This window comes from Trachymyrmex cornetzi, unplaced genomic scaffold, assembly GCF_001594075.2.
Source record: "Trachymyrmex cornetzi isolate Tcor2-1 unplaced genomic scaffold, Tcor1.1 scaffold99, whole genome shotgun sequence".
Taxonomy (NCBI): domain Eukaryota; kingdom Metazoa; phylum Arthropoda; class Insecta; order Hymenoptera; family Formicidae; genus Trachymyrmex; species Trachymyrmex cornetzi.
In genome coordinates this window covers 2734876-2762410 of record NW_017300343.1, presented here as the reverse complement: position 1 = coordinate 2762410, position 27535 = coordinate 2734876, and the positions used below count along the sequence as shown (strand labels likewise).

Sequence of the window (27535 nt, the reverse complement as noted above, 5' to 3'; positions counted from 1 at the left end):
TATATATATATTTATATATATAATATATGTGTGTGTGTATACAGTTTAATTTAAAAGAAAAAATCCACGCGAATGTATCAATTTGATAATCTCAATGATCACTGATTAATTTTTATCTTAAAAGTATCTTAAAATGTAACAAGGAGATTTTATTGCGAAAGTTTTTCGAATGAATGTGACGACAATTAGTTTAACTATCGCGGAGAGAAGTGTGCATTAATGTAGAAAAGAACCTTCGCTGATACTCGTATAATTCATGATCGCCTATGTACCGATCGCAGCACTTCGGGATCCAGCACGTTAGGAGCAGTGACGATGACACTTTCGTGCCTGAGATCGTCTCGGAAATGCTCCTTCACCCATGCAGCATCCTTGCGAAATACAGAATCGATTGGCATATAGAGTTCTACTTCATCGATCTCTTCCCTCCAGAGTAACAGTCCGAGACCGAAGACGAGATTTAGGCACAGGGAAATTATTAGCCAAAGCCACGGTTTTGTAGCTATATTATATCCGACCCTGAAAGACATGAAAATAAAGAAAATGGAAGACAATTGAACTAATTAAGACAAATAAAAAATGAACGCATAACATTGAACAATCGTAAAAATTTAAAACAATGAATGTGTGTGTGTGTAGCACATAGATAAAATTAATAATTGAAGAACTTACTGCAACAAGTGAGTTAACTCGCATTTTGTAAAAACGGAGAAAAATTCTAAAGTTAAAGTAATACGAAAATATATTTATTTTTCGTTTTTACAAAATACCTTAGCTCACTATTGCAGTACAAGCTTCGATTAATTAAATAAAAATAAACTCGATAAAGCGTCAATTCGTATTCGAAAATGCTGTTATATAAACTTGAACATAACGTTAGTCAGACACTATAGATCAAATCATAAATTCAATCCATGATCAATATGACCATCAGACGATAGTAATCGATAAGCTGACTAAGTCGGGGACAATGATCTATGAATTATAATGCGAAAGCACACACGAAGAAAAATGTTTGATTGAATTAACTGGAATTCTGATGGAAAATGAACGATCTAGAATTCTAGTTAATTTAACTAGTTAATTTCTACTAGATTTCTGATTATACTAGAATTCTAGTAAATTTAACTAAATTTAATCAGAAATTTAATAGGCTTGATCAGAATTCTGTGGATCATTCATTTTCTACCAAAATTCCAGTTAATTCAACCGAATGTTCAGACATCGTCAGGTTTACTAAGTTTGCGTAATTTGATTTTATCAACAATATTTCTCACTTTTTTATTTTTACTGGAAATACAATTTTATTACTTATTAATTTTCGTAGCTTTATTGAATTCGTTTCTTTTTTTTAATTTGTCCTACATAGATATGTAACAAATATACGGGTTATATAAACTAAAATATATATATATAAACGGATTATTTCAGGATTTAACGGAAAAACTGCGAGATTTGCAATTCCATATAAAAAAAAAGGTTGTGTAAAGTTTGTTGCATAAAGAAGCTAAAAATACTTCATGCAAAGTTATGCACAAATATTAAATGGAAACATTTTGATGGCATTGTGATGGAACATTAGCATTTTGAACGTTAGCAGTTATTATTTTATACAAAGAAAATCGAAGCTATTCTTTTCATAGCCGTTGTCTCAAGGCTAAAAAATATTTACGAACAGATACTGAATCGTTTAAAGATAGTATATATGATGTGAGAATATACATACATGAGATAAACGCATTCGATCTTTTTCATACACGAAATGTACCTATACTTTTATATTCTGTGTAATGAAAAATCCATTATTTCTTAATTTTATGTCTCATTTCAATATTTGTTTATAACTTTGTAATAAGGCATTTTTAGCCAAACTTCATATAATTTTTTTTTTCTTATTTTCACTTGTAAAATATGATGTCGCAATTTGTCTATCAGAGACACCCTGCATAAGTTGTTTGATATTTATAAAAAGCTTGAGATTTTGAAACTGAATTTTGCTTGCGGCTTACTGCAAATTAGATATTACAGTCAAGGTGACTTTAGAATTGTACGCAATCAGATAGTCCCGGTTGACACGAGATCCAACTTTATTAATCCCGCTATCATCTAGGTCAATTAAGCTAATAATTAATCGCTAATTATATCAAGCAGATATATACCCTGTTGATACGAACAAACCTTTCAGATTGTTTTGCGTTACCTTAAGAATAAGACTCTCTCTTTTTGACTCTCATTATCAGACGTGCTACTTTAAAAACATTTCTAAAAACGCGTAAAATTTCAAAAAATTATCTAATGTGATGCACATTAAAAATTAATGATTTCATGAACATGCTCTGTATAAAGATAAAGGAGATGCGTGAAGAAATAAAAGCAAAAAAACACCTAGATAAATATTGTTGAAATTCATTAGTGAAATTATGTACGTATCTCGAAGATGGTTGTCGAGAGCAATAATACTGCAGTATTTTCAATAAAATTATTAAAAAATTAACTTTCAAAAAACGTAGAATTTGTACGAAAATTAATAAAATTTAAGTATCACAAAATAACTTCGTTCAGAAATATTCACCAAATTTTCAACGTCATTTATAATTTATAACTAATTTATTTTTATCCGTTTAATAGCACTAGAGTTCACAAATTTTAAATAATTTTTAGTCCAAAAAAATAGCTTTTATTAAAAGTATTTTGGAGCGCCTGAGTTCGAATATATTGTCGGAAAAATTTTATCGAATTTAAAGCATATATGCTGAATTTGTAAGATATAGTATTTCTTTCTGAATAATTTGTGTGCGATAAATGATAAGGAAAGCAAATGTTTCTATCAAGATTTGATGATAATCAAAATTTGAGAAATGTTATAGATATTGGATACGAAGATATGCTAAGGTTGCTAATATATCAATCCATATATACGAAATCAATTCAAAATCATATAAAGAATAAAAATTAAACGTTCAACTTCTAATTTCTTTTCTAATTTCATAAATAAAACTTCATTATATATTAGAAAAAATATAATCTTTTTTTATATCTTAAAAACCGGATTTAATGAAAATATTTCAATGGCAGATTCGAACTCAGTATCGAAAATTAGATATCTTGAAAATCGTCTTTATATGCTCTTGCACAAAACCGTGAACTATTTATAGTAAGTATACACATATTCTGTTACATAATTTTGACATTTTAGTGCTCGGTGCTGTTGCTAAAAACTTGAAAGTAATTTTGTCAACGTTAGCGAAAACTAAAGAGATTTAGACTTCAAGAATCTCCCCCTCGAAAGAGATTTTTGAAAAATTTGCTAAAGTCGTATTTTTTACAAGGTGAGTGCTCGAATGGAGTCTATTTCCATAACATTCTCGTGGATTTTACTCGATTGCTAATGAACAATATGAATCGTGCGATCTCACTGCGACATTGCGAAAATTAGCTGAAACCCGCGCTAACTCAGTTAATACACGCGACGATATCTCGTCATCTACTTCTCTCGTCTAGAAATAATTATCTTGATGTATGTGACTCGCGAAATAGACTTACGGTATTGCAAAAAGCGGATGAGCAACTCTAATTTCGACAGTCGCGTGTAATCGTAATATATCGGATGCAATTTTAAATGCGAAAGAATTTCTTTTTAAAACAACATAACGTCAAATGCATCGAGATACGTGATAAGCATTATCCGTTATCGTATTAAAAAATATGATCATTTTTGTAAAAACGAATACTTTGACAAACATTTGGACCTGATTTTTTCTTGGTTTTTCCTCCAAATAGTAGATAATGATAAAGATAAGAATTCTGGGATCGCATCTGATTGTTTTAGAGATCGATGATGGTGTATCGGTGAGAGATAGTATAACTCTTCGAAATAAACATGCGTGTGATTGTGCGAAAAAATTATTAATATTTTGCATTTTAATATTATGCATTGGATACATTATTCCTACTACTACACACTTTTTCCTTTTTCCGTTTACAGCGAATCGACAAGAGTAAGTAAGTAGCACGCTTATCTTGAGGGCTATCTCTTGCAATGTTTGTGTTTATTTTTGATAATAGCGAATAAATTATGTTCATGTAGGAAAACTTACTCTCGCATAAAATTAAGATATCACGTTTTCTTCAGTCTTGCCACGTATCTCGTACATATCGAAACGGTCGTTTTATTCATTTCCGGTTTAACACAATGTTGCAGAAATCGTTATCACATAAAACATATCTATCAGCAACCCAGACAACACACATTGTTTAAAGGATCTCTTTATGATGTCTTTCAGATATCTTTTACTTTTTAAATTCTTCAAAGTGAACTCTCACTCTAAACAATGAAGACTGAGCCAGTCTTGAAAAAGAGTGAAAGAGTATATGTATATTCTAACAGATGTCTTTATGACGTCTTTTAGACATCCATTGTCTGGGAAAATATAAATACTAATGAAGATTTGTCGCATTTATTATAGAGAAAAAATAATAACATACGCTAGGAGTTAGAGATTAGGGGACTTATAACAAAGGTTTTAAGAAGACCTTGAAATGTCTCAAGGTCTCTCTACGATTCCTCCCGAAGGCCTCTCCCTTTGATCAGTCTAATCTATCTCGTAACTGATCGTGTTTGTCCTCTGTCAATCCCTCATAGATGGAAAATAAAGGTGACGTGCAATAACAAGTATGAATATTAGGAATAGCAATTTAAATATTAGCAATACGTACAGATATTAGCGATGTAATATTATGTTACGTTAATATGCATTTTGATATTTTTAACATGCGCTAACTTTGGCCCGTCATTAGGTATGTATTATATTTAATTATTCGGAATAAATTCCAATCGGAATTATTCTATTGTTCTCTAGATTTCTACTGTGTTCTCTAGGAAAAATGAATAATTCCGATCGGAATCCATTCAGCGACTTGTTTCATGATAGATGCTTTCTGGAACGTATTAGTTCTGAGAACATTTTCTTAATTTTACTCTGGTGTCATTGTGGTTGGGTTATAATGACCCGAGACATTTTTAAACATCTGTATTTTCTTACATACTTCGTAGATTTTAACTAACCGCTCTGTAGCTGGAGCTAAGACTTTCTAAAACCATTGTTGACATTGCGAGAATAGATAGAAAAAATATTCGGATTATCATGATCCACCTCAACGTCCGCGTAACATTTTAACACCACAATGACACCGGGTTAAAATAGCGTAATGATTTGGAATAATTTTGTTTCATAATCTTATTTTTCACAGTTCTGTTTTATTCATGTGTTAATAACAAAACATTTTGATAGGTACCAAGGACTTATGTATTCCTTTAACGTCACAAAAAATACATATCTATATATTCCTGTTTAGTGAGTTGACCGCACTGCATGGTTGTCATAGTATTTTTGTTTATGATTACTTTATTTGCTAAATATTATTTCATAGTGGTAAAAAAATTACAAAAATTATTATTATAAAGAAAAAGTACCAAACTTAATATATCGATATTGCATCAAACACCATATACGTATAATTATGTATCCATATATATGATATCAAAAATTATTTTATAATTTATATGTTCCTTTTTTGTAGCCAAAATAAATGGAAAGTCCGGTGTGGCCGATCATCAGTGACGCGGCACAGAAGATGATAAATAATAATACGTGTCCCAACGTATTAATTCGCAATTAATTCTGACATATATACACCTAAATATATGAGTTATATACACAGATTCCTGGGTTAATTAATTTGTTTTGTTCTTTCAAGGAAAATTTCTAGACGCGTGTAATCGATGCAGGAATTACACATCTAGCACGTAGACAACAAAAGCGCAAGATAATAGATGTTATTTCGTACAAATGTGATTCATGAATCTAAAATCTAAGCTAAGATCTAAGTTCTTCTCTTCTGCCTGCATTACAGTAGTAAAGCTGTAATATATATATGTAAGATATTCCTATAGGCTAATATCTAACCGACCATCCATCTGACTAGCATCATTTGTTATTCATGCAATTCTTGTCACTCTCCGATCTAGCAGTGACCCGTCTCTTTAACAAAGTCTTCGATTTTCAATATCTTCACGAGTTCAACTTCTCTCTTTGTTCTTCCAAGTAGAATGCGCGCTTATAAATGCATGACATGTAAGCGATGCAAGAGCTACAAAAACATGAGGATAGACGATAGATATTATTTCGTAAAAATGTGTTTCATGAATCCAAAATCTAAGTTATGCTTTTCTGCTCGCGTTATAGCTGTGGAGTTGTATCTAATATATGAGACGTTCCAGGCTTATATCTGACCGATTCATCTGACCAGCGGGCATTATTCGTTATTCATGCGATTCTTGTTTTCGATCTGACAGCGATCTGTTTTTTCAACGTCTTCGATTTTCCCTATCTTCTCTACGAATCGAATTATCAATTACAAACGTATCGACATCTGTAAGTAAATGTAAAAGAGAAAAGGGCGCTCTTGTGTTGTCTCGCTCGTTTTCGCATTTACTTGCATCCTCTGCACTCCGTCTCTTAAATTCTTCTTTGTTTTTGTGGAAATTTATATATATACATTATACGTGATGTGGCAGTAAAATTTGGGGAATGTTATGAGAAAATAAGCATCATTTAATTAATATATAAATGACTTTTGTCCTTCAAAGTAATCCCTTCTAGAAACAATACACTTCTAATAGCGTTCAAACAGCTTGCGGAAACTCTGTAAAAAGTCATCTTTGGATATCGCCTTGTTATCTCATGATTACACTGTTCTTAAATTTCGTTAACTTTTAATGTACATTGGTGAATGAAGTTTAATTTCTCTGTAACTGAATTCCCAAACTTCAAGCGGTGGCTCCAGGGAAAGAAATTCAGATCGAATGAGGAAATCATCGCGGAAACCGAGGCATATTTCGAAGGCTTGGACGTTTCGTACTACAGAAAGGGCATCGAAATGTTGGAAAATTGCTATACCATGTGTATCGCCCTCGAAGGCAACTATGTTGAGGAATAAATATAACTTTGCCCAAAAAACCCTTGTTTTCATTAAAAATTCCGGGACTTTTCAGCCCATGTAGTAATGTGTTCATTAATTTCAATACACACGTTCATCACATTTAAAACTACGGTAATTTAGTTTTTATTTACATCATTCATTACATTTAATTTCGTGCATAACCACATGCTTCCTTTACATGTTAATTAAAATTCATTGAGAAATTTCTAACAGTGTAGTCTTGTTATCTCATGATTTCGAAATATTTGTGAATCGAGTCCCTTTCATCATCTTTAATTTAGGAAACACAAGATCGGAAGTGTATCTCTCTAAATTTCTTGGAGTGAAATCTCAATCTAAGGACCGGTTGCGCCAAGGACCGGTTACTTTGCCTCTAAGCGAGACTTAATACTCTCTCTGTCTCATTTTAAAGCCGAAAAAAGACAGAGATAAAAAGTTTTAAGCCTCGTTTAAAATCAAAGTTACATTGGTGCAATTGGGCCTTAGAGTGAAAATACAACAATTTTTGGAGAAGAGCGAAAATATTTCACTTCTTGAAAAAGAGTGGCAATTTTCACTCGTTTTGAGTGAAATTTCACTCCAAGGAAGTGAAATCTTACTCCAAAAAAGAAGTGAGATTATAGAAAGAATAGGGGGTGTATAATTGCACACAAATCAATTGCGTACAAGCCAATCACAGCGCTAAAAATATTTAAAAAACCTCCCTACGCAGAAGTCGCTGTGATTGGCAGTGGGCAAGTGAACCACTCCTGAGAGAATGATACAAAACAGTAATGCAACATTGATTCTAGAAGTTTGTTTGCGTCGCATGTGTTCCAATTATGTGTTCCAACATGCTCTTACCATAACACCTACTCACTCCAGTCGCGATGAACGAGCGCATTGAAGAATACGATGCGAATAAACCTAAGAATCGCCGTAGACTAAGAGAAAAATGCCTTTTTTGGTAACTATTTGTTTAAATAGTGCCAGTTGAATATTTATTAAATGTTAACAGTAAAATCGCATAAATCTGTTATTGCTTATATCGGCAACTTGCCGTAGATTTGTCTTCAATGATTTATCGACATTGTAGCAACATGATGACAACAATGTGCATACGTATTGCCAGCAGTTTAATGAGAAAACTAATCAGTCAGCGCTTAGTAATTCTTTAATACGATTGGTTCCAACACTTAGATTTAACAAAGAACTAAAGGCAAGAATCAATCATATTAAAGAATCGCTAAGCGCTAAAACTGATTAATTTTCTCTGCTGAACGCAGCCATTACCTTGCGTCGTCATCAATATGACAGCGTTGTGCGATTTTAGTATGATAATATGATGACAATAGTACGAATTTTGATGATAAAGATTTTACAATTGTCGGCAAATTGCTGGCAAGTTGCTACCTAAAGGTGTCAAATCAATGTCACATCGAAGGCATCGAGTTGCCAACAAATGCGGACTCAGTTGCTACAATTCTGGTAGGAGCACGTACACTGTTAGAAATGTAACCATGAGCTTCCTTTACATGCAAATGAAGCTCGTGGTTATGAACGAAATTAAAAGTAATGAATGATTTAACTGAAAATTTAGTTACAGTGTGTAGTTACTTAAATGTAATGAACCTGTATATTAAATTTATGAAATTTAATGTACTTTTAATAAAATTTTATGAAAAGTACATTAAATTTCATAAATTTTCATGAAAAATACATTAAATTTTATGTACATGTACATAAATATACTTTTTAGTTACAAATACATTAAATTTAATGTAATGTCATGAAATTAAATTCAAATTAAATTCAATTGTGTAACTTAAAAGTTAATGAAATTTAAGAACACTTCTAACAGTGTACTTAGTAAAGTATACTCAGCAAGCAGCATGTTAACAACAAGATAGTCACGGTGCTAACTGAGTATTTATTTGATACAAGAATCATTAATTTGTGACTTAATTATTACTACTTTTTATTTAGCAAATATTTATTTTCCGTAAATAAATGTTATATTAGTACTATACAAACAATTATTAAAATTTGTACTTTTCTCTCAGTGTATATATATATTTTGAATTAGAATCCCAGGTAGAATATAGAAAGAATCATAATTAATCATAACGATGTCACAAGTCATAATGTCATCATAACGTCAGTTGATTCTTAAAAATAATTTTACAACAACTAAGGTCATGATGATGCCCTTATGACATTATTATGACTTGAGATTGTGTGATAACAAAACTTAAGACAATATCCTAAGATGACTTTTCACAGAGTTTGTGCAAGCTGTATGAGCATTGTCAGAAGTGTATTGTCTCTAGAAGGGATTACTTTGAAGGACAATAAAGATCATTTGTATATTAATTAAGTGACCCAAGCAGAACAACAAATCACTATAATATCAAAATGATCATTAAAAGTAATTTTTCAATCATTTCCGATTCATTTTAATGTCATTTTAACGTTATTCTGCTTGGGTGGTAGTATTTATGTTCCTTCATTCATCGAACTTTATTGCCATACGTATTTTATACAGACGTTTCGTTTTAACCGCGAAAAGTGCAGCAAAGTGTAAACAGCCTGACTTTCGTTAACTACAAGCATTCGAGCGAGACTCGTTTTTGAGAGCTCGTTCTTTTTTGCGATTGCGCCGTGTCGCGCTTATTTATTCAATTTGAGACAGGTCAAATCTCAGCTATCGATGCAGCAAAACCGTGCACGAAAAAGACGGGGAAAAAAAGGGGAATACGTTACGATTAAAATATATATATGTAAATATACCAAGAGAGAGAAAATAGCTGCGGCTAAATTCGGAGCTTGCCAAGAAGACGCGCAGACGGAACGTGACAATAAACAATAGCGAGATCCCGTGCAAGTGAATGCAACCGGGACTCGCCGGGAATTGCCGGGAATCGAGAGCGATAGAATCGAGCGGCGTTCCCCTCCCCCTCATTGCGCTATTGCGCATCCAGGCTCTTCCGGTTGGCGCGGAACCGACAAACGACGAGGGGTGGGAAGGTGGACAGGGGAAAAGGAAATGGTCCCGCACTTCCGCGCACTCACCAGTAAAATATCCGATCGGAGTTGAAGTGAAAATCGAGCAGCAGCTTTTTGCAGCGACTCCACGTGACGGCGATCGATCCTCGTCGGCGCTCGTCGTCGTCATCGGCCGTGGACGCGACGGCCGTCTCCGTCATCGCCATCGCTGTCGTTCGCCCGTCGACGCGAGTTTCCATTTCGGCGGTGTTCACTGCCGCGTGTTCGATTGTTGACTGACGCTCCCGTGGCTGGTTTTCTTGCCTGACCAACCGACCGACCGACCGACCGACTGGTTAGCCGACCCGAACGGACGAGCCGCGAGTGTGCGTGCAAGCGAGCGAATTCACGCTCGGAGGCACCACACCGAATCCGCCGCGTCCGCGTCTCCGCCGACTCCGCCGCGCGTAGCGGAGTATACACGTGTAGCGTTTATAGTATGCTCCAGTGTATGCCACGGTATGCTACCAGCTACAGCATGCCAAACGTACGTAGATAAGCACCTCTGACGATGCGCCGCGGCTGTGATCATCACGACCGACCGATACCACCCTGACTCACGTCTCACATCCCGCGAGACGGCGACGTGCCTTCGACAATTATTACGGCGAAAACAATGACGCGCAATCACACGAGACGCGCCGTAGCTTCCGACCTACCGCTATAATTTACGTTGAGCGAGTGACATATTCGCGCTCTCTTTCCCTAATTTCATTGACAGAACATGGAACGTCACTCGCGCGCTCTCCGCGAAGGGGGGGAGGGAGGAGTCATTATGTAATCAATGTAATGTCCGGAGGTTTTCATTTTTCCGGGCATGTATTATGAAACCATTCGGAATTGTTCAATTATTCCCTGGAATATTTCTATTCTGTGTTGCCTGATGTTCTTCTTTCATGCTATTTTTTTTTTTAGGGAAAATGGAATAATTTTGACAATACATGTGTCTAACTTCTTATTTGATTGTTTCCGAAACGAAGGGAACATTCGAACTTTCCGCATACCGCACGCCACGATTTTTGGAGACTGCCCGAAATACGACGGTCGTATGCACTCGATACTTGCAATCGAAAACGCATTGTCAATCAAACTGAACTAGATCGCGTTCCCTCTATGTAACTTTATGGTTTCGTGATCGCGTATATATATGACATTGTAAGTACGCACGATCTGGTCTGCATATAGCGCCACCCACATGACACAGGAACTTGCAGCAACATTGCTGCAACGTTTGCAATAGAGACTCTACTTTGTTCCTGTCGCATGCTTCAACATGCTCTACAATATGCTCCTACCACAGCTCCTACTCACTCCAATGCGCTCGTTAAAGTGAATTGAAATGATTATGAATAATAGTATTTTATAATATTTTAACAGAATACTTTTATAATGAATGACACAGGTCCAAAACTTTTAACGATTTCAGACCAGTGCCTGAGACCGAGAGTCGGGCGCTACGATGAAACAGCAATAAAGGAGTAGGAATGGTAATAAGCGAGGAGTAGGAATGGTAATAAGCATGCATACCGAGATTTTAATTTCAAGCTAAAAATACCCGGTCCTGAGCACCTATCATGGAACAAGTCGGACTGGATTTTGATCGGAATTATTCAATTATACCCGGGAATACCCGGGAAAAAATGTTTCATATATAACTTATGATTGTATAATTATATTAAAATACTTACAATTATATAAAATTATATATAATTATATTAAAAAATTGCTATATTTTATGTAAATTTATATATAAAATATGTCCATATATTCGTATATAATATTTTTTCCCGGGTATTCCCTAAATTTCTATTATGTTTTCTGGAGAAAACGGAATAATTCCTTATTCCGATCAGAATTCATTCCGATATGTTCCATAATAGGTACCTTAGACAGCTCTGACATATAATACAAGTATAATAAAAAAAAAATTTTTTTTATTCGGACCGACAAGAATTAAACACTAAGTATAAGCGTATTCAGGCCTATGACGGTCAAAGGTAGATCTTTTTTGCCTAAATAATTCCCAATGAATTATCTATATCCTATATATGTACATGCATATATATAATATTTTTGTATTGTAGTTATTCAAACTGCGCGCCGAAATATTTCCGGACTTTATCTAACGCAATTAAACTACTGCAATAATATTACAAGTTAAATTAAATTGACAATGTGCTGAAAACCTTAAATAAATTTATTGCGAAAAATATTACCTATGATGGTCAAAGCTAGATCTTTTTTGCCTAAATAATTCCCAGTGAATTATCTATATTCTATATATGTACATGCATATGTATCATATTTCGTCATATAGGCCTGAATACGCTTATACTTAGTGTTTAAAAAAAAAATTGTTATGTCGAAATACGATTATATATGTAATTACGATCCAGCATTTTTCGATCTCGATAGTGTTAATAACGAGATTTATAATGTTATTTATATTACGATAAGTGCATTATCTCTAATATTATCTATAAGTAGTATGATCAGCTGATGAGAAATGCGTGGTATTCGGTGCAGATGCACCGGATGGGCGTGATATTCGTGCATCAAATGTGTTTATCTTCAAACGGGCTGAGAAAACGGATAATTGTTGGCATAGGTGTACAGATGCACAGAAGTGGGAAGATATATCATACAGGTGGACGTTTATTGCATGTCTTGGCACGAGCATTAAAGACGTAACATCAAAAACAAATTTTCAACATTGTATGATTATAGCGTAAGATAAAAAATCAAAATGGAGAAAAAAATTGATATTTTCAAAGTTCTTCATGTTTCCTTCCTTCAATTTAATTAACCTTTGTTTACAGATTATCTCGTTATTTTTTAAACTGATAATAAAAGAAACTTTATTAACTTCCTAGAGAAAAACCTGATCTCGAGTTCGCGATCTTCTCGATACCCTTGAAGATTTTGTCGTACAATTTCATTGCGACATATCCGAATGATTGAGCTATCAAGAGGATAATTCTAGCGCATGTTGACAATATCATATATATCGCAAATTCACGTCACGCAGAATAAGCGGGGCAAGCTATTCCATTAAGTGCACATATATCGAAAGCACCGCAGTCTTCAATCTTCAGTGTTTAACATTTATGAGAATTGTTTATGAAGAGTCATTCAATTTTATTACTTCTTTTTTCGAACACTAATCGAGAATGAATAAGCAGCTTGCTAGATACACGTGAAGATAAAAAAACTAAGTTAATATGCGGAAAAAAATTGCGTTTAATTTGACAAAAACTATCGTATAATCACTTGATTATTGGTCACGCAAGGATGTGATAGAATATCGTGATAGAATATCTGTCAATTTTGCAGTTGCTATAATTGCATCCTCTTACATAATTTAGAAACTGTAATTTAAGAAAACATCTTTAATAGATTATCCAAAGACTCAACTGAACAAAAGACGTCCAGTTTTGTTCGCTTGGTGTTCCGCTCTCTTGGTGCTCCAATTTTCGCCTTTTCCTGTCGGCGAGGAAATCCATGCGTAATCTACGCTCGTTACTTTATACTTTCCAAATGTGGAAAGTGCGAGAGAGTAGCTGATTCGAGCAGAACCTATCGATTAGTAGTTCATTCCTGGTCGTCCAAGATAATCGCCGATGTCGGAAAGTTCGCGACCCTGTCGCTATCCTTCCGAGTACCAGTATTTGATAAATCACTTGGCCGAAGCCGGAGAAGCCGCGCGCGACAGCGGTTACATAACAGCCCGATGCATTCGTGTGCAAGCACATTGATGCGATGCACTGGTGATTAATCATCGATGATACTCCCGCGCCAAGATTTCACTCGCGAAGGATGTAAAGAACGCGTGGCTCGCGGTTTCCCTCGCGTCCAATGAAAGAATCGACTCACGCTCGTTACCAATGTAAATAGATTAGCTTTAATCTTGTTTTAACTTACTTTTTATCTTTTTTTTTTAGTTCTATGAATCAAAAAATTAAAAAAGAATGCGTAAATAAGAAGCATATAGATAAGGCCGTAGGAATCAACCGCAAGTTGTTAATAATGCAAGATGCAAATTTAATTGTTACAATTTTCGTACGTAAAAAAGAAGGAACTTTAACTTACTTTTATACTTTTTCTAGTTCATTAAAATTAGAAAAAAATAAAGAGTGATTTAAACCGACATTAAAGTTAATATCCACGTTGGTAGAAACGAATATCAGCCTGCGATGGATCCAAACTCTGATTGTATCGAAAGTTTCAGTTAAAATTTGCTACCGATTTAAAAAAAATGGTTCCATTTTAAGTGAGAGTCTAATTCGATTAACATCTACCTTTACAAATAATTTCATTGATAATCCGATTTGAATTCTGTTGAAATTAGATTTATAATATATTGAATTTTTAATTTTGTATTCAATTCTGTACGTACAATTACTGTAATTAATCATGGAAATTTTTATAGTGATATAATATATTAAATTTTTTATTTTGTATTCAATTCCATGAGTATAATTACTGTAATTAATCATAGAAATTTATACTGATGCATGTGAACGATAAAGAATGCGTGAAATAACATACATAGTTCGTAACACCATCTGCTTGCAATTATAATTACACGTTACGTAAGCTGTATTTGGGATACATAAGCTGCATTATTCTGTTTTTATTTCCTTATTTTTATTTTTATTTAATTACGTCTGATGAATGATAAAGATAAAATGACTAGCGCTAATAACGTGCTTGTCAAACGCAGTCGTATAATCGCAATCAAAACTTATTAAAAATTATATCACTATAAAAATTTCCGTGATTAATTACAGTAATTATACATACAGAATTCAATACACAAAATTAAAAATTCAATATATTATAAATCTAATTTCAACAGAATTCAAATTGGATGATCAATGAAATTATTTGTAAAGGGTAGATGTTAATTGAATTAGACTCTCACTTGAAATGGAACCATTTTTTTTAAATCGGTAGCAAATTTTAATTGAAACTTTCGATACAATCAGAGTTTGGATCCATCGCAGGCTGGTACTCATTTCTACCAACGTGGATATTAACTTTAATTTCGGTTTAAATCACTCTTTATTTTTTTCTAATTTTTATGAACTAGAAAAAGATAAAAGTAAGTTAAAGCAAAATAATAGCTATACAATTTTAAAATTGCTTCGACAAATACATAAATATATTATATGTATATATTCGAGGTCTATCTATTAAGGAGATTCTAAAGTGAAGCCCAACTTCAACGAGATCCCTATTTTACTTTTATTTTGTTAAAAAGCAACACATCGCCATATCTTTATATACTACTACACTATTATGGTACGCATACATATACATAAATTTTCGTAGTACAATAGCGTTTTAATTTTAGACGTTTTAAGAATAGACGTCTAAGTCTAATTTTAAGAACTTTACATTGTTTGTTGTGTAAAGTACTAGTCTGTGGACCACAATTTCGTAAGTATAGATTGCAAAGCTGTTATATAAAGTTTTAAGCCGTAAGAAATTGACCAATTATAATCAATTATTCATCACATTTGGCTGTAACTTGTCTTACGGCTTAAGACTGAAGCTTATAAATAACGGCTAACTGTATTATAGAATGTATATCAAAGTTATTACAAATAAGCTATAGTAATAGACTCTGAGAGGAAGAGTCAGAAGAAAAAAGACTAGAATTGGGAAAAAAAAATTTCATCCTGTATCAGGTCAATACCATTCAATACTTTCTGTGAGGCAGTTTTTGATCAAGAAGTAAATTACACTGCTATAATACCATACATACTCACTAGATAATATCGTGTGATTTCTTTCTTTCCCTAAAGTCAAATCTGTGATCAAGAGAACCTGTTTTGCATCTGTTATTGACAATGAGATAAAGAAGAAAAACGACAAAGCTGATTTTGTATTGGTGGATGATGAATTACATCACGCCTTTGATCAATATAAGACTGCAACTATGTATAGATGCAGAAGGATTGTATATTGAATTATATAACTAATACATGTACATAAATTTAAAATATAGCATCTTAATCTCGTTATTTAATAGGTTCGTACACTGAAAAAAGAAATCTTAATTTCAAAGAAATATCTCTTTGCTCGTATTCAAAAAAATTATTTCTTTGAATCAATGAAAATTTCTTTGAAAATAAGATATTGTACTTTCAAAGAAATAAGATATTGTATTTTCAAAGAAATTTTCATTGATCCAAAGAAATAATTTTTTTTAATATGAACAAAGAAATATTTCTTTGAAATTAAGATTTTTTTTCAGTGTGCATATTTATATAAAGAACGTGAGAAATAGAATGATCATAGATAAACGAGCGCGGTGTTATAATCTTAAAGTTCGAAGTCTCGTTTTACAACGTGATAATATTTTTTTCAACTATTTCACGAGGACGCACACTTATCGTTCAAGTGCAACTGTCCAAAGTTTATCTCAAACCGGTAATCATCAGAGAAATTAAAGTCAGTGTCAGATTAATGTGTTTCGCACCAATCGCGATGTTAGTTGAGATAAGAATAAATGCCACATATTTGTAATATGACATCAAAGTAAGACGCAATTTCTTTAAAATCTCATCAGGTTCAAAAGAGGAGTGCGCTGAACTGAGGCTGCACGGTGATGAACATCGCGGGATTAACGAACGGTAACTTCAGCGATTTGTTTCTGCTGCCTTTCGACATTGTCGGGCTGGCTTTCAAATGCGCCTCGACCTGGTACACTTAATCGATCACTAGATTGCACCCTTGCAGGAAATAATTCCATCCAGTAAGCTCTTTAGCCCTCAAGCGAGAAAAGAGGATGAGGTTTCGATTTCTTATTATTATCTCCGTTGAAAGTTCTGGAGACTGCTTATTTAATACATGATACTCGCTACGCACGTGTGTGGAAAAAAAACAGAGGAAACAGATAGAAAGCAATAAAATTATTTTCGAAAAAAGAGAATTTAGAACAATCTTTATCAATTGCTATTTTATAGGAAAAAGATAAAAGAATGTATGTCTCTTTATCTTCGGTGAAACGTACTTATTTAGCAATGCAGACAATTCATTTGAATAAAAATGTAGAGTTGAATAAACATGTAGATAGAGTTTAAGCATTAAAAAATTAAGGTAAAGGTTTGTAGAACGTGTCCCATTTTTGTAGTACCGTATAAGCGATTGTATCTGATCATTGTATATTTTCTCTTCTTTTTAATCCGGCGGAGCTTCTTAGTTCTTTTATTAGATTTCTTTTATAGAAGAACTCTTACTAAATCAATAAATATATTCAAAAATAATTATATATATAAATTTCTTTAGAAAAAATAAAGTATTATCTTTAAGTAATTATTCGAGTAAATTATTCAATAATTATTGATCAAATAAAAAAGAACAAATTGGCAATTCTAACAAAAGTTACATTCGAGCAAACTAATTTTAATCGAGTGATAAATAATCAACTATAATGATAATATATCGATAATGATTTTTCTTGGCATTTAACACACTGCTATTACACTATATTGTAGTTTTCAGATTACAACGCAAAAATATATGGTTTAATCTTTCAATTAAAATACTAAAACGATCCAAAGATATGGCAAATATTACTTAAGTGGAATTAATTTCAATCTCCTAGAGGTGCTTCCGGAGATCACGATTTAACGATATCCTTGACACTTTCCTGCGAAACATTTTATACGTGCAGATAATATCTCGTTCACGAACCGTGAAGTCTCATCGATACGAGGACACTTATATCGGTGATAATTCGCATTTGTCCCCGTTCGCGATGCTTATGGAGGCTAAACAAATCTCAGCAGGTCGGCCGGGTCCGCCTGAGCCCGACTCCAAGGGGGGGTCAGATAAGCGAATTGAGTTCAAGTTCCGTGCCCCTAAGTAGGTCTTTAACCGTAGAGGACCGTTATCCGACTCGCGACCTTCGGCAGACAATTCGTCGGCAACCGTTTTGTTATTGCGCAACGATCGTACGCTTTCCGTGGCACTGCCGGCGACCGGATCTCGCGACACAGTGCACTCATCCAGCTTCTTCGATCCAAAGATGCGATTATCGCGTTATGCCCCATTGGCTCGGAGAATTATGATCGCGAAGACCGGCTTAGTGAGTTTTAAGGAGCATGCGTCATGATCAATGAATATCGGATAAGGATCGAATAACTGAACTTCATTTTTACACCGCATACTGCTCTCTCTCATCCTATTATGCAAAATCGTCACGGTATAATAATCAAAGGGTAGTAGGGCGCGACACAGTTATTATTAGGTGTTAAACTTAATTCCTGCCGTTTTTCGTTTGCAAAATTGATTTGTTTTGAAGGGAAATATCTTAAAGTATTATTAATAAAGTATTATTAATTAGTAATAAAGTAGAAAATAGAGGAAATTACTTTGATTGAGGTATCCATTCATCTTCCCTTCGAAACAAATCAATTTTGGAGACAAAAAACGGCAGGAATTAAGTTTAACACCTAATACTATTTAATCTCGTGAAAATAAAATATAAATTTTTTGAAAATGTTCTCTCTCTCTCTCTCTCTCAGCGCTCTGCGTTATCTCATTATTTTCAGTTACTGCGTCTTATTAATAATGCTAAATGAACCTACATTTATATCTTCATTTTGTACATTTATGTCTTTATTTTATAAATCGCTTTTCTCTTAGTTTTCATTTTATGTATACTTTGTTTACATTCTTTTTGTTTTTCCATTTTTATCGGCATACTTCTTAAATTCTGCTATTCTTAAGACGGTATTAATAGTCCGTTCTTATTATAAGACAGTTTTAAATAATGTCTTAAGATACTAATGTAATTCTCTGATTGGTTTATGACATCTAAAGACTGTACATGAGATAATCTCAAACATAAAAATCGACTATAAATGCCTATCTTAACTCGTTTTTATAACTTAATGTTTCTGTTTTTAGAGGGCTTGCACTATAAGACACTAATAAACCCACTATTTTTCTCTTTCCCTCTCATGAGAGGATTCCTTTCTCCTGAAAAGGAACTGTCGCTAAAGAAGGAAGATTGTGTAGGTGTCCTTCACCTTCGCTCTATCATTTGCATATTTAAATAGTCCGTGTATAATCTATCGCCCCACGTGGATTCCTGCTCTCGTCAACATCCTTTTCCGGAAATACCGGTCGACTAGACGGTCGGTCAACCTTGAAATGTTTTGGGAATATCCGATGACTCGTCCCTCGATTCCTTCTTTTTGTCCTGGTCGTAACCGGTCCTCCCACGGAATGAACGAGTAGCCGGGTAATTATGAGGTAAACCGACGATTGCCGACGCGGCCAAGGTGTCAAGGTAGGGAGTTTGCTCCTGAAGCGAAGTGAATGCCTTTCCCGGCTGGTTGATCCCGGCATCTCAGTACTCCTGGTGCCGCACCGACCGATGGGACTCGTCGTCTCTTCGCGCGCGGTCGCGATTAAGAAGGGCGAAGGTACGTTCGTTCAGCTGGAGATAAGGTGATCAGGTCAAGTTCAACAATCGGCAGGCTGACCGATCGATCGCGCATCACGTCGTTGTCGGCCGATCTCGAGACGAATTATCGCCTTAGGTGAAAATCAAGCATTAATCCCGGGATCACTCAAATAAACCAAACACTCGAGTACATCTCATTTATCACTTCCCACGTACCGTAGCCTGCAAAGCGGTCAGAAAATGCTTATGTCACTTGTATAAGCGCTTCCTAAGCGCTTTGCAGGCGCTGCTGTGTTACGTGGATTGTGCTCATTTATCGCATATATCCTTGAATATTGAATATAATAATTCGTAAAACGCTTAATCCTCTGCTCCAACGTCACAAATCACGCATAAATGAGTAAAAAATATACACATATACGTGAAATTTGGAATTCTATTAAAAAGATTGGGGTTAATGTTTTGTGATCGTAATCTGGAATGATTAAGTGATTTCGAAAACTATTTTACATCCTACGACTACATTGCTAATTATAATCCGCGACAGTGATGTCTTCTTTAATTTTGAACGTAGTGTGTGAAGAATGTGCCGGATAAATCGAGTGCAAATGTCCTTTTCCGCAGGAATAAATCTGATAAAGTGAACTATTCAAAGATTAATTCCAGAAATGTGTGAGAAACTAATAGCTATTTAATTTAATGATTATGCTGCAACAAAAATTGGAATAATGCGATCGTAACTGTATAGCGTGTCACGCGATAAAATAGCAGTTAATTACTGCTATTAAAAATGGCGCGAGTTGAATGCGTCTGAAAATTTATTATGGAGGATTGTTTTGTCGTTACATATGACTCAAAGATCTTTGTAGATTGAAAACGATATAAATCTTTTGCGGTTGAAATATTCGTCATTAGAGAAAATCTGCAAAATTTACGTTAAATATTCCATTATACAATTCAATATCTTTTAATACAGGATAACTGTCCCAATTACTGTACCTGTCCCTATTAGGGTGCTTTTGTATTTCGATCAGTCATAAAGAAAACTAGGACGAATAAGTAAGAAAAAATATTTTTTCTTGTTAAATTAAATTATTAATGCATACGATACCGAAGATAATATTTTATTTTTTGAGCATTAAAGTATTTTAAATATTTTTCAAAAGATATGAGGAATTTATGTAAATCTAGTAATATGTACCGCAAGATTTTAAGCTTGTCCCTATTAATGTGTGCTCTGGAGCTGAGAACGTTGTGTTATAAGTATTGAAATAATATAATTGAAATAATGATTTATGTAATATTAACTTAAACAATTAGCTTAAATTTATTACCTGGTTAGTAACTATATATTAAAATGAGTCAAATGTGGATAGGCACACAAATTGGGGGCACATTAATAGGGCCATCGCCGCTTGGAGGACTCACTAATGGGGACAAAAACATGTTTTTTATTTTTTTGTCAAAAACATTATAAAGTACTAACATTTTTTAGATTAAAGAAATATTATAAGAAAAAGAAATAGTTGAAAACCCGATATTGATTGCAAGCAGATAAAATTAAAGCTACAATATTTAATAATTAATTCAGTAATAAGCAAGTTGGCTTAAAAGGCACATTAATAAAGACAGTTTAACTGTCTTTATTAATGTGCCTTTTAGCCAACTTAATAAGTTACCCTACGCTTTATTTGTAATTTAATGTCTCTCTATTTATCAATATGTATTCCTGTTAGTATATTCTTGTCATCATCCTTTAAATTTCAATTTTGACACGAATAAATTAGAATAATGAGACGCATAATATACATATTTATGAAACTAAATAATGGACGTTAAAATTCAAAAGATATATAATACTATCTTTAATATCCCAAGTAGCTCACAGCGCTAAAAAAAGCGTTGATAAAGCGCTAAAAAAATATATATAAGCGCTTTTTCAGCGTTTTGCAAGTGCTGCTGTGCTGCTTGGGATGTCAGACAGAGAGAGAAAATATTAAATTAATTAAATATTCGTGAAAAAAAATGTTCTTGACAATCGAAATTATTTGCTCTTGTGTTAATTATCGACCTTAGATCGAAAGTAAGATGAATAGATAGAGATAAATAGAGAATAAATAGATAAATAGAGACCGAATTTAAGGTCAATCGCGATAAATCAGGTGGATATGGGTGCACTATTGAATTTCGGTCGTACACTGAATACCTAAGATGGAATTAACGGTTTTAGAAAGCTGAGAAACAGCCAATGGGACAGGAATCGTGCAAGGAATTACCATAAAGTCGTAGAACAATTTGCGTCAGAAAATAATTTTCGAATGGACACGCACTCGCACAGAAAGCTATCTCCTGTCGTTATTTGTAACAGTAAAACTGAAACATTAACGCGCGATAATAATAAATATAACTAAAATTAATTTATCTTGGATTGCAATATGACAAAAAAGGCGTATAATTAGGTTGTTGGCATTTGAAAAATAAAGAAATTAATTCTTGTGTTAGAGATATTAACCTCCACTTACGCGTCTTTTAGATAATTCTGTCCGAACATTATTAAGTAACCGAATGAGATGATAAAATTTTATAGTGAACACGTGCTATAATGATTTGGCTAATTTAACGAACAATTACAGACTTAATTGTCCGGCGTGCGAGATAACTTTTAATTGTCATATTTTTCCAACACGGCGGCACGTCCGGGATATCGATCATGTAACTTTTTCTGTAGAGCGAAAACGTGAAAAGTGAACATTTTTACATGTGTATGTGTATGTATACACACATACATACATACATACACAAAATTTTTACTTTTCACGTTTCCATCTTAAAGAAAAAGTTACATGATTGATCCCCAGATTAAAAAAAGTAGGTAGTTCTTAGCAACATAAATGATGTCGCGACTAACGCCAAACTCCATACGTCGTCAATAAGGTAGAAGAATAAATCGAGCGAGAAATAGAAAAATTGAAAGAGATTTGTCGAGTCAGGATTCTCTTTAGCTTCCTCCATTAAACGTGAAGCCTTGAACAAAAGAGTGCATCTCGTGCGTCGCGCTCTCCAACATGACGCAGCGATCGCGTACGCTTTCGAGTACGTTGCATCGTATCGAATAAACTTGGAGCCCAAATACTCTCTCCTTGAGGTATGGGCCAGCATACACGTGGCAAACGTGCTCGCGTTGTTCCTCACTCTCTCGTAGAACGGCTTTTCCCTTCCGTTTCGGGGTCACGTTTTATCATGCAAGTACTTTCGATGCGTCGTATCTCATAGCTTCCTGTTTCAATGTTTTCATCATGTTTTTCACATTTCAAAGACTTAAGCGATATACAGAATGTCAGAGACGTCTACATTTTTTTCTGTAACATTATCTTAATGTTCTGAAATACTGCACACGTTTGCTATCAGTGCATTAATCCCCATTGGCGGATTCAGACATTTGTCAAAGGGGGGAGGGTTAAGTGAAATTTTTTTTTAAGGTCAGATATATATGAATACAATATGATATTCATTTTTATTTAAATTATTACATTGAAAAATTATTATTTAAGTGTATGATTTATAAAACGTTTTATTTAAAATTATATTAATATAAAAGAAGAATAATATAATAGAATCTATATTTGATTAAAAAATAATTTTGGAAAAATTAAAGTTATGATTAAACATTTCAGAATTACAAATATACATATAACTTTTCTATAAATATTTTTAAAAAAGGAGATTCCAAGAGAAGGCCATGGACCCCTCTCCATGGATCCATCAGTTCAGTGCCCTGGTAGAATTTTGAATATCTGTTAACGGAGAAATCTTACGAGTTCTATAGAATTGTCGAAAATGAGAGATCGTGACAAATCGAGTTAATTCAATATTTACAAGTCACTGAAATTCTTCCCGCGCGTTTCGTTGGTCGATCTTCGCCTTTTGATCGATGAAAGTGTCACGCCGTCAACGATTTGTGAATATAATAATGCATTATAAGGTAAACGTCCCAGTGACCGGACATGTATCTATGTCCGGACACTTTTACACAAAATTTATTAATATTATTAATCTCAAATGTTTTTAAATTCAATATTATAATTTAATTGTAATTTTTAAATGTAACTAAATTATAATATTGTAATAAAAAGAGAGCCTTTGGGATTAATAATAGGCAATAAATTATGTGTAAGTGTCCGAACATAGGTACGTGTCCGGTCATTGGGACGTTTACCTTAATACATATTTATTGTAGTGCCTTGATCTATCTCTTCGATTGTTCGCATCTAGCATCTGTCGAATCCGGTCACTAAATGATAGCCGCTGTAAATAATGGCAAAGGACTTCGAGGCAAAATTGCCGCGGGGAGACATTCTCCCGTCCCGTTCCACTTACGCGGGCATTAAGAGACAATCGTGATTATGTGCGCGAAGCTGCATCCCGCGCGAGCACCATTTCTTCCCTCTCCAGTACGTTAAAAATCTCACGCTCGTTCGTTCCGCTGAAATAGCGGCAGTCTGATTGCCGACTCTCTTGACCGAGAATGTCGCCATTAAAATTTGCCGCAAGAAATTTCGTCGCTAACAAAGTCTCACTGAGATATGTAATAACGGTTGAAGATGACCGAGCAAATTTAACCAAGCTATTATAGACATAAATAATGACAATTTGAAATAGACTGATGAGAATAAATGATGAGAAAAAATTTTTGTGCAAATTTACATACATATCTGATTCTGCGTGTCGAAATCTATTTCGATCTTCAATCATAAAGAGAACTCTCATATAATATTATAGATATCTTTCGTGTTATGTTTCAGATACTTTAAAGTTTCCTTTCTTTTTTAGAATCATGATGAGGCTCGCAATCCTCCTCGTCCTCGCGATCGACCTGGCGAATAGCCAGCTCAACTACGAGGGAAATCCGTTTACTGAGTACACCGAATACATCGCGGAAGAGAGCAATCTTTCCGAGAGAGCAGCTAAGAAAAATGACGTTTCAATCGACCTCCCCAACCCTGAAGTATCGTCTCATTCTCAGAAGTTATATCCGATCGTAGAATCCGAAAGCGATGGGCGTTCACAGCAAGCGGTGGAAACCAATAGTCTTCTCAAATCACAGATTTCATCTTCGGTTCAAACCTTTCAATCAAATACATCTGCTCGACAGTTTCAAGATTCTTCTGGAAACACACCGATCAGCCAGGCGGAGGTCGCGCTGAACACATTCTTAAACTCCAAGACACCCGAGGAATCTCGCTTATCTCTCGATCATTATCTCCGTAGTCAACAGTCGCCGGAGGTTCAATCGCGATCTTCGGATGCAATCATCAATCAGGAGTCATCGAAGTCAATTGAGCCCCTCAATCCTCAACCAATTTCCCACATCGAGCAACAACAGTTGCTAGTCCCTCAAGTAAACCAGCAACAAGTGCAGCAGACGTCACAGATAGACCAAGTCCAGTTGGTGCCACAACTAGTGCCGCAGGTCGATCAGCGGGAACAACTGTTGCCGTCTGTTGGTCAGACTTACGGCTATATGGGACAACCAGCCTTGGTACAGGCGGTACAGCCCATAATCAGAGCACCAGCTGGAGTTGTCCTGGCACAGAAAATGCTGCAACCAGTGCCACTCGTACCCGCTTTCCCAACCAGGAACGATATGATAACGCCGGCAATGTGGCGAGAGAGAATGAGAAGGCTACGCGGGAAACCGTTTCCCTTCGCTCAACCTAGAATAGGGCCGACATTGTATCAAGGGCCAATCGCAGGTGAGAAAACATATCTTAAAGAGAAAAGGCTGACGAGCCGGTTCGATAAGAGGCAAATAGTCTTAATTGCGAGAGAATAATACTTTTTTATGAATTGTGATTCAACAAAGAAAAAGCTGTTTGTTCTCGATAAAAGATTTACGTTTATCGAGTATCTCCATCCATTATTTATATCTTTTTTTCTGAAAGAGGATGATTCTTTATTCACACTAAAGTTTTGTTATTACTCAATTTATTCATGTCTGAAAATATTTATCTCAAATGCGTAAACATTGGTGTGATAGAAGTATGACCTTTTACTTAATGTTACAAGAATAGTGTTATGTGTTACGTCACGTTGCACATTTTTAACAGATTTATGCAGAAAGAAAGAATGAATAAGCATTTTTCACTATAATATATAATTTTTTTTTAAAACTGATTATACATTCGCGGATTGCTGAATAAAATTTACATAATAATACTGCATTTATAAATAAATATAATTCAATCTCACACACATCCTCGATTATTTATAATTATTCAGTAATATTAAACAATTATCGGAAAAAAATCAATATTTTTATGCGTATTAGAATGATTGACGAATAGCGTGCTTCTTTCAAATGGATGCGTAGATAGAATACACTCGCCGCGAATAAATTGTATAATTTTTTTTCTCCACAATGTTAATCATTTTCTGGACGTGTCAGTTCCTTTCAAGGCCAAAGCACCGATGGAAGTGATCTACACGAAACCACCGGGTCTTCACCGAGGACCGCCTATTCTCAGCAACCCACCGGTTCCCTATGAAGACGCGAGCTCCTGGTTTCCCGATTCCGATCAACCGCCTTCCCACAAGGACGTCTATTATTCGCAATTGTACTCACAGTCCTACGATCCTCACTATTACAACTACATCGCCGCGACCGGTAAGGTCCGGCCGTATTTATACGGAAAGTTAGGCAAACATCAAGAAGAACAGGAGGACGGTATCTGGACGGAGCTATATCGCGGCTTCAAGAAGCATGGTCTGAGAAATATCATGACGCCAACTTTCCTGTTGGGCATGACGCTACCAGTGGTGACTCTGATGCTCTCCGCCCTCGTACAGAAGCGATCCCTCGCGCGATCTGACAATGCGAGGGAGTTAGACCAGGAAGAAGTTTTGCAAGAATACCTCGAGAGATTGCAGAGGGCGATTGAGTGTTACGGTAGGAATTCCCGAGGCGAGAAACTAGACGAATGCTAGAATCAAGGATGTGTCTACCTGTTATGAGTATCGAGAGATATACGCGTAAAAAGTAGCCCAGTTAGCGTTGACAGTTGCATTTAATTATCCAGACAATAAAAAAATGTAAAAATTTTTAATATTTTTGGCACTCAAACTACTTTAATATTCAAACCATTTATACATTGATATCAGAATATCGGACTCTTTCTCTGTCATCATCTCGCATTTTCATTTTATTCAACGGGACTGATGTCCATTTCTATTTCCAATGTAGATTAACATTAATCTCGGTTTAATTTATTCTTCGTTCTTTTCTAATTCTTAGAATTAGATAAAGGTGAAAAGTAAGTTAAACTAATGTAAGAAATTAAAAAAGTTAATCTACATTAATAGAAAAGGGGCTCAGATATGATTGTTTGATTCTGGGATTCGTTTATTTAATACCTAGTTCGAAGTAAGACCGCTGCGTTTTGCGATAAACATACGTGAGAATAAGAATTTTTATACTTAAATCATAATAAAAATAATATTCTTAAAATCGCGTGTAGTTTGACACAAACGTGTAACTTTAGACAGAGACTGGCCATATTGATCAAGTACGATAATTGCAATCTATACATAGAACGTTAATATATCTGAAGAATAATATTATAGAACATTACATATATACATATATATATTACGTTCTTAGGAAGATTGCGTAAATATAATGTATCAAGGATACTGTAAAGAAAATTACAAAGCAAATTACATCATAGAATTAAAAAAATAATTGTGATCGCAACGTATATATTTATAAAAAAGCGTTTTGAAGTGATTTTTCTCAACTGAAAAGCAAGGCTTCAGGCAAATATTTTAGTTTCCGTACGATCAAATGACCGTTTCCAGCGGAAAATACTCATAAGTGCGGCGTAAAAGCATTTTGCACACGTTACACTATATCCGCTGTGCTACCGTAAGCTATCACTGTAACACAAGTCTAATGACACACGAACATTCCCATGATGTGTTATTAGTGTATTACGTAAGATCCACGTCTCTCCCCTGTCTGTCTTAAGTCGTTAGTTGCTGTGTGCTAAAATAAAAAGAAGAAAAGATAAAACTGCTAAAATTACTCTT

General features: G+C 34.6%; 2 protein-coding genes across 7 annotated transcripts in view; one reads left to right on the top strand and one right to left on the bottom strand.

The window, feature by feature from the left end:
* The window catches only part of LOC108770194 (patched domain-containing protein 3), a 14235-nt gene extending 3899 nt beyond the window's left edge, over nucleotides 1–10336 (bottom strand). The window contains 2 exon segments of the mRNA XM_018521635.1: nucleotides 221–519; nucleotides 10054–10336. Of these exon segments, the coding sequence (XP_018377137.1) occupies nucleotides 221–519; nucleotides 10054–10226 (472 nt within the window). The 5' untranslated portion in view covers nucleotides 10227–10336.
* A 125-nt stretch (nucleotides 10337–10461) lies between these two features.
* On the top strand, nucleotides 10462–26653 carry LOC108770157 (uncharacterized). Of its 6 annotated transcripts, none has more exons than XM_018521535.1 (3): nucleotides 10462–10485; nucleotides 24281–25203; nucleotides 25896–26653. In XM_018521535.1, the coding sequence occupies exons 1-3, from the start codon at nucleotides 10466–10468 to the stop codon at nucleotides 26432–26434; spliced, it is 1482 nt and encodes a 493-aa protein (XP_018377037.1). In that variant the 5' UTR covers nucleotides 10462–10465; the 3' UTR covers nucleotides 26435–26653. The 6 variants fall into 6 exon arrangements, with proteins under 6 accessions (XP_018377037.1, XP_018377042.1, XP_018377041.1 ...); XM_018521540.1 differs by lacking the exon at nucleotides 10462–10485 and adding an exon at nucleotides 13879–13912; XM_018521539.1 differs by lacking the exon at nucleotides 10462–10485 and adding an exon at nucleotides 16632–16667.
* The last annotated feature ends 882 nt before the right edge of the window (nucleotides 26654–27535 follow it).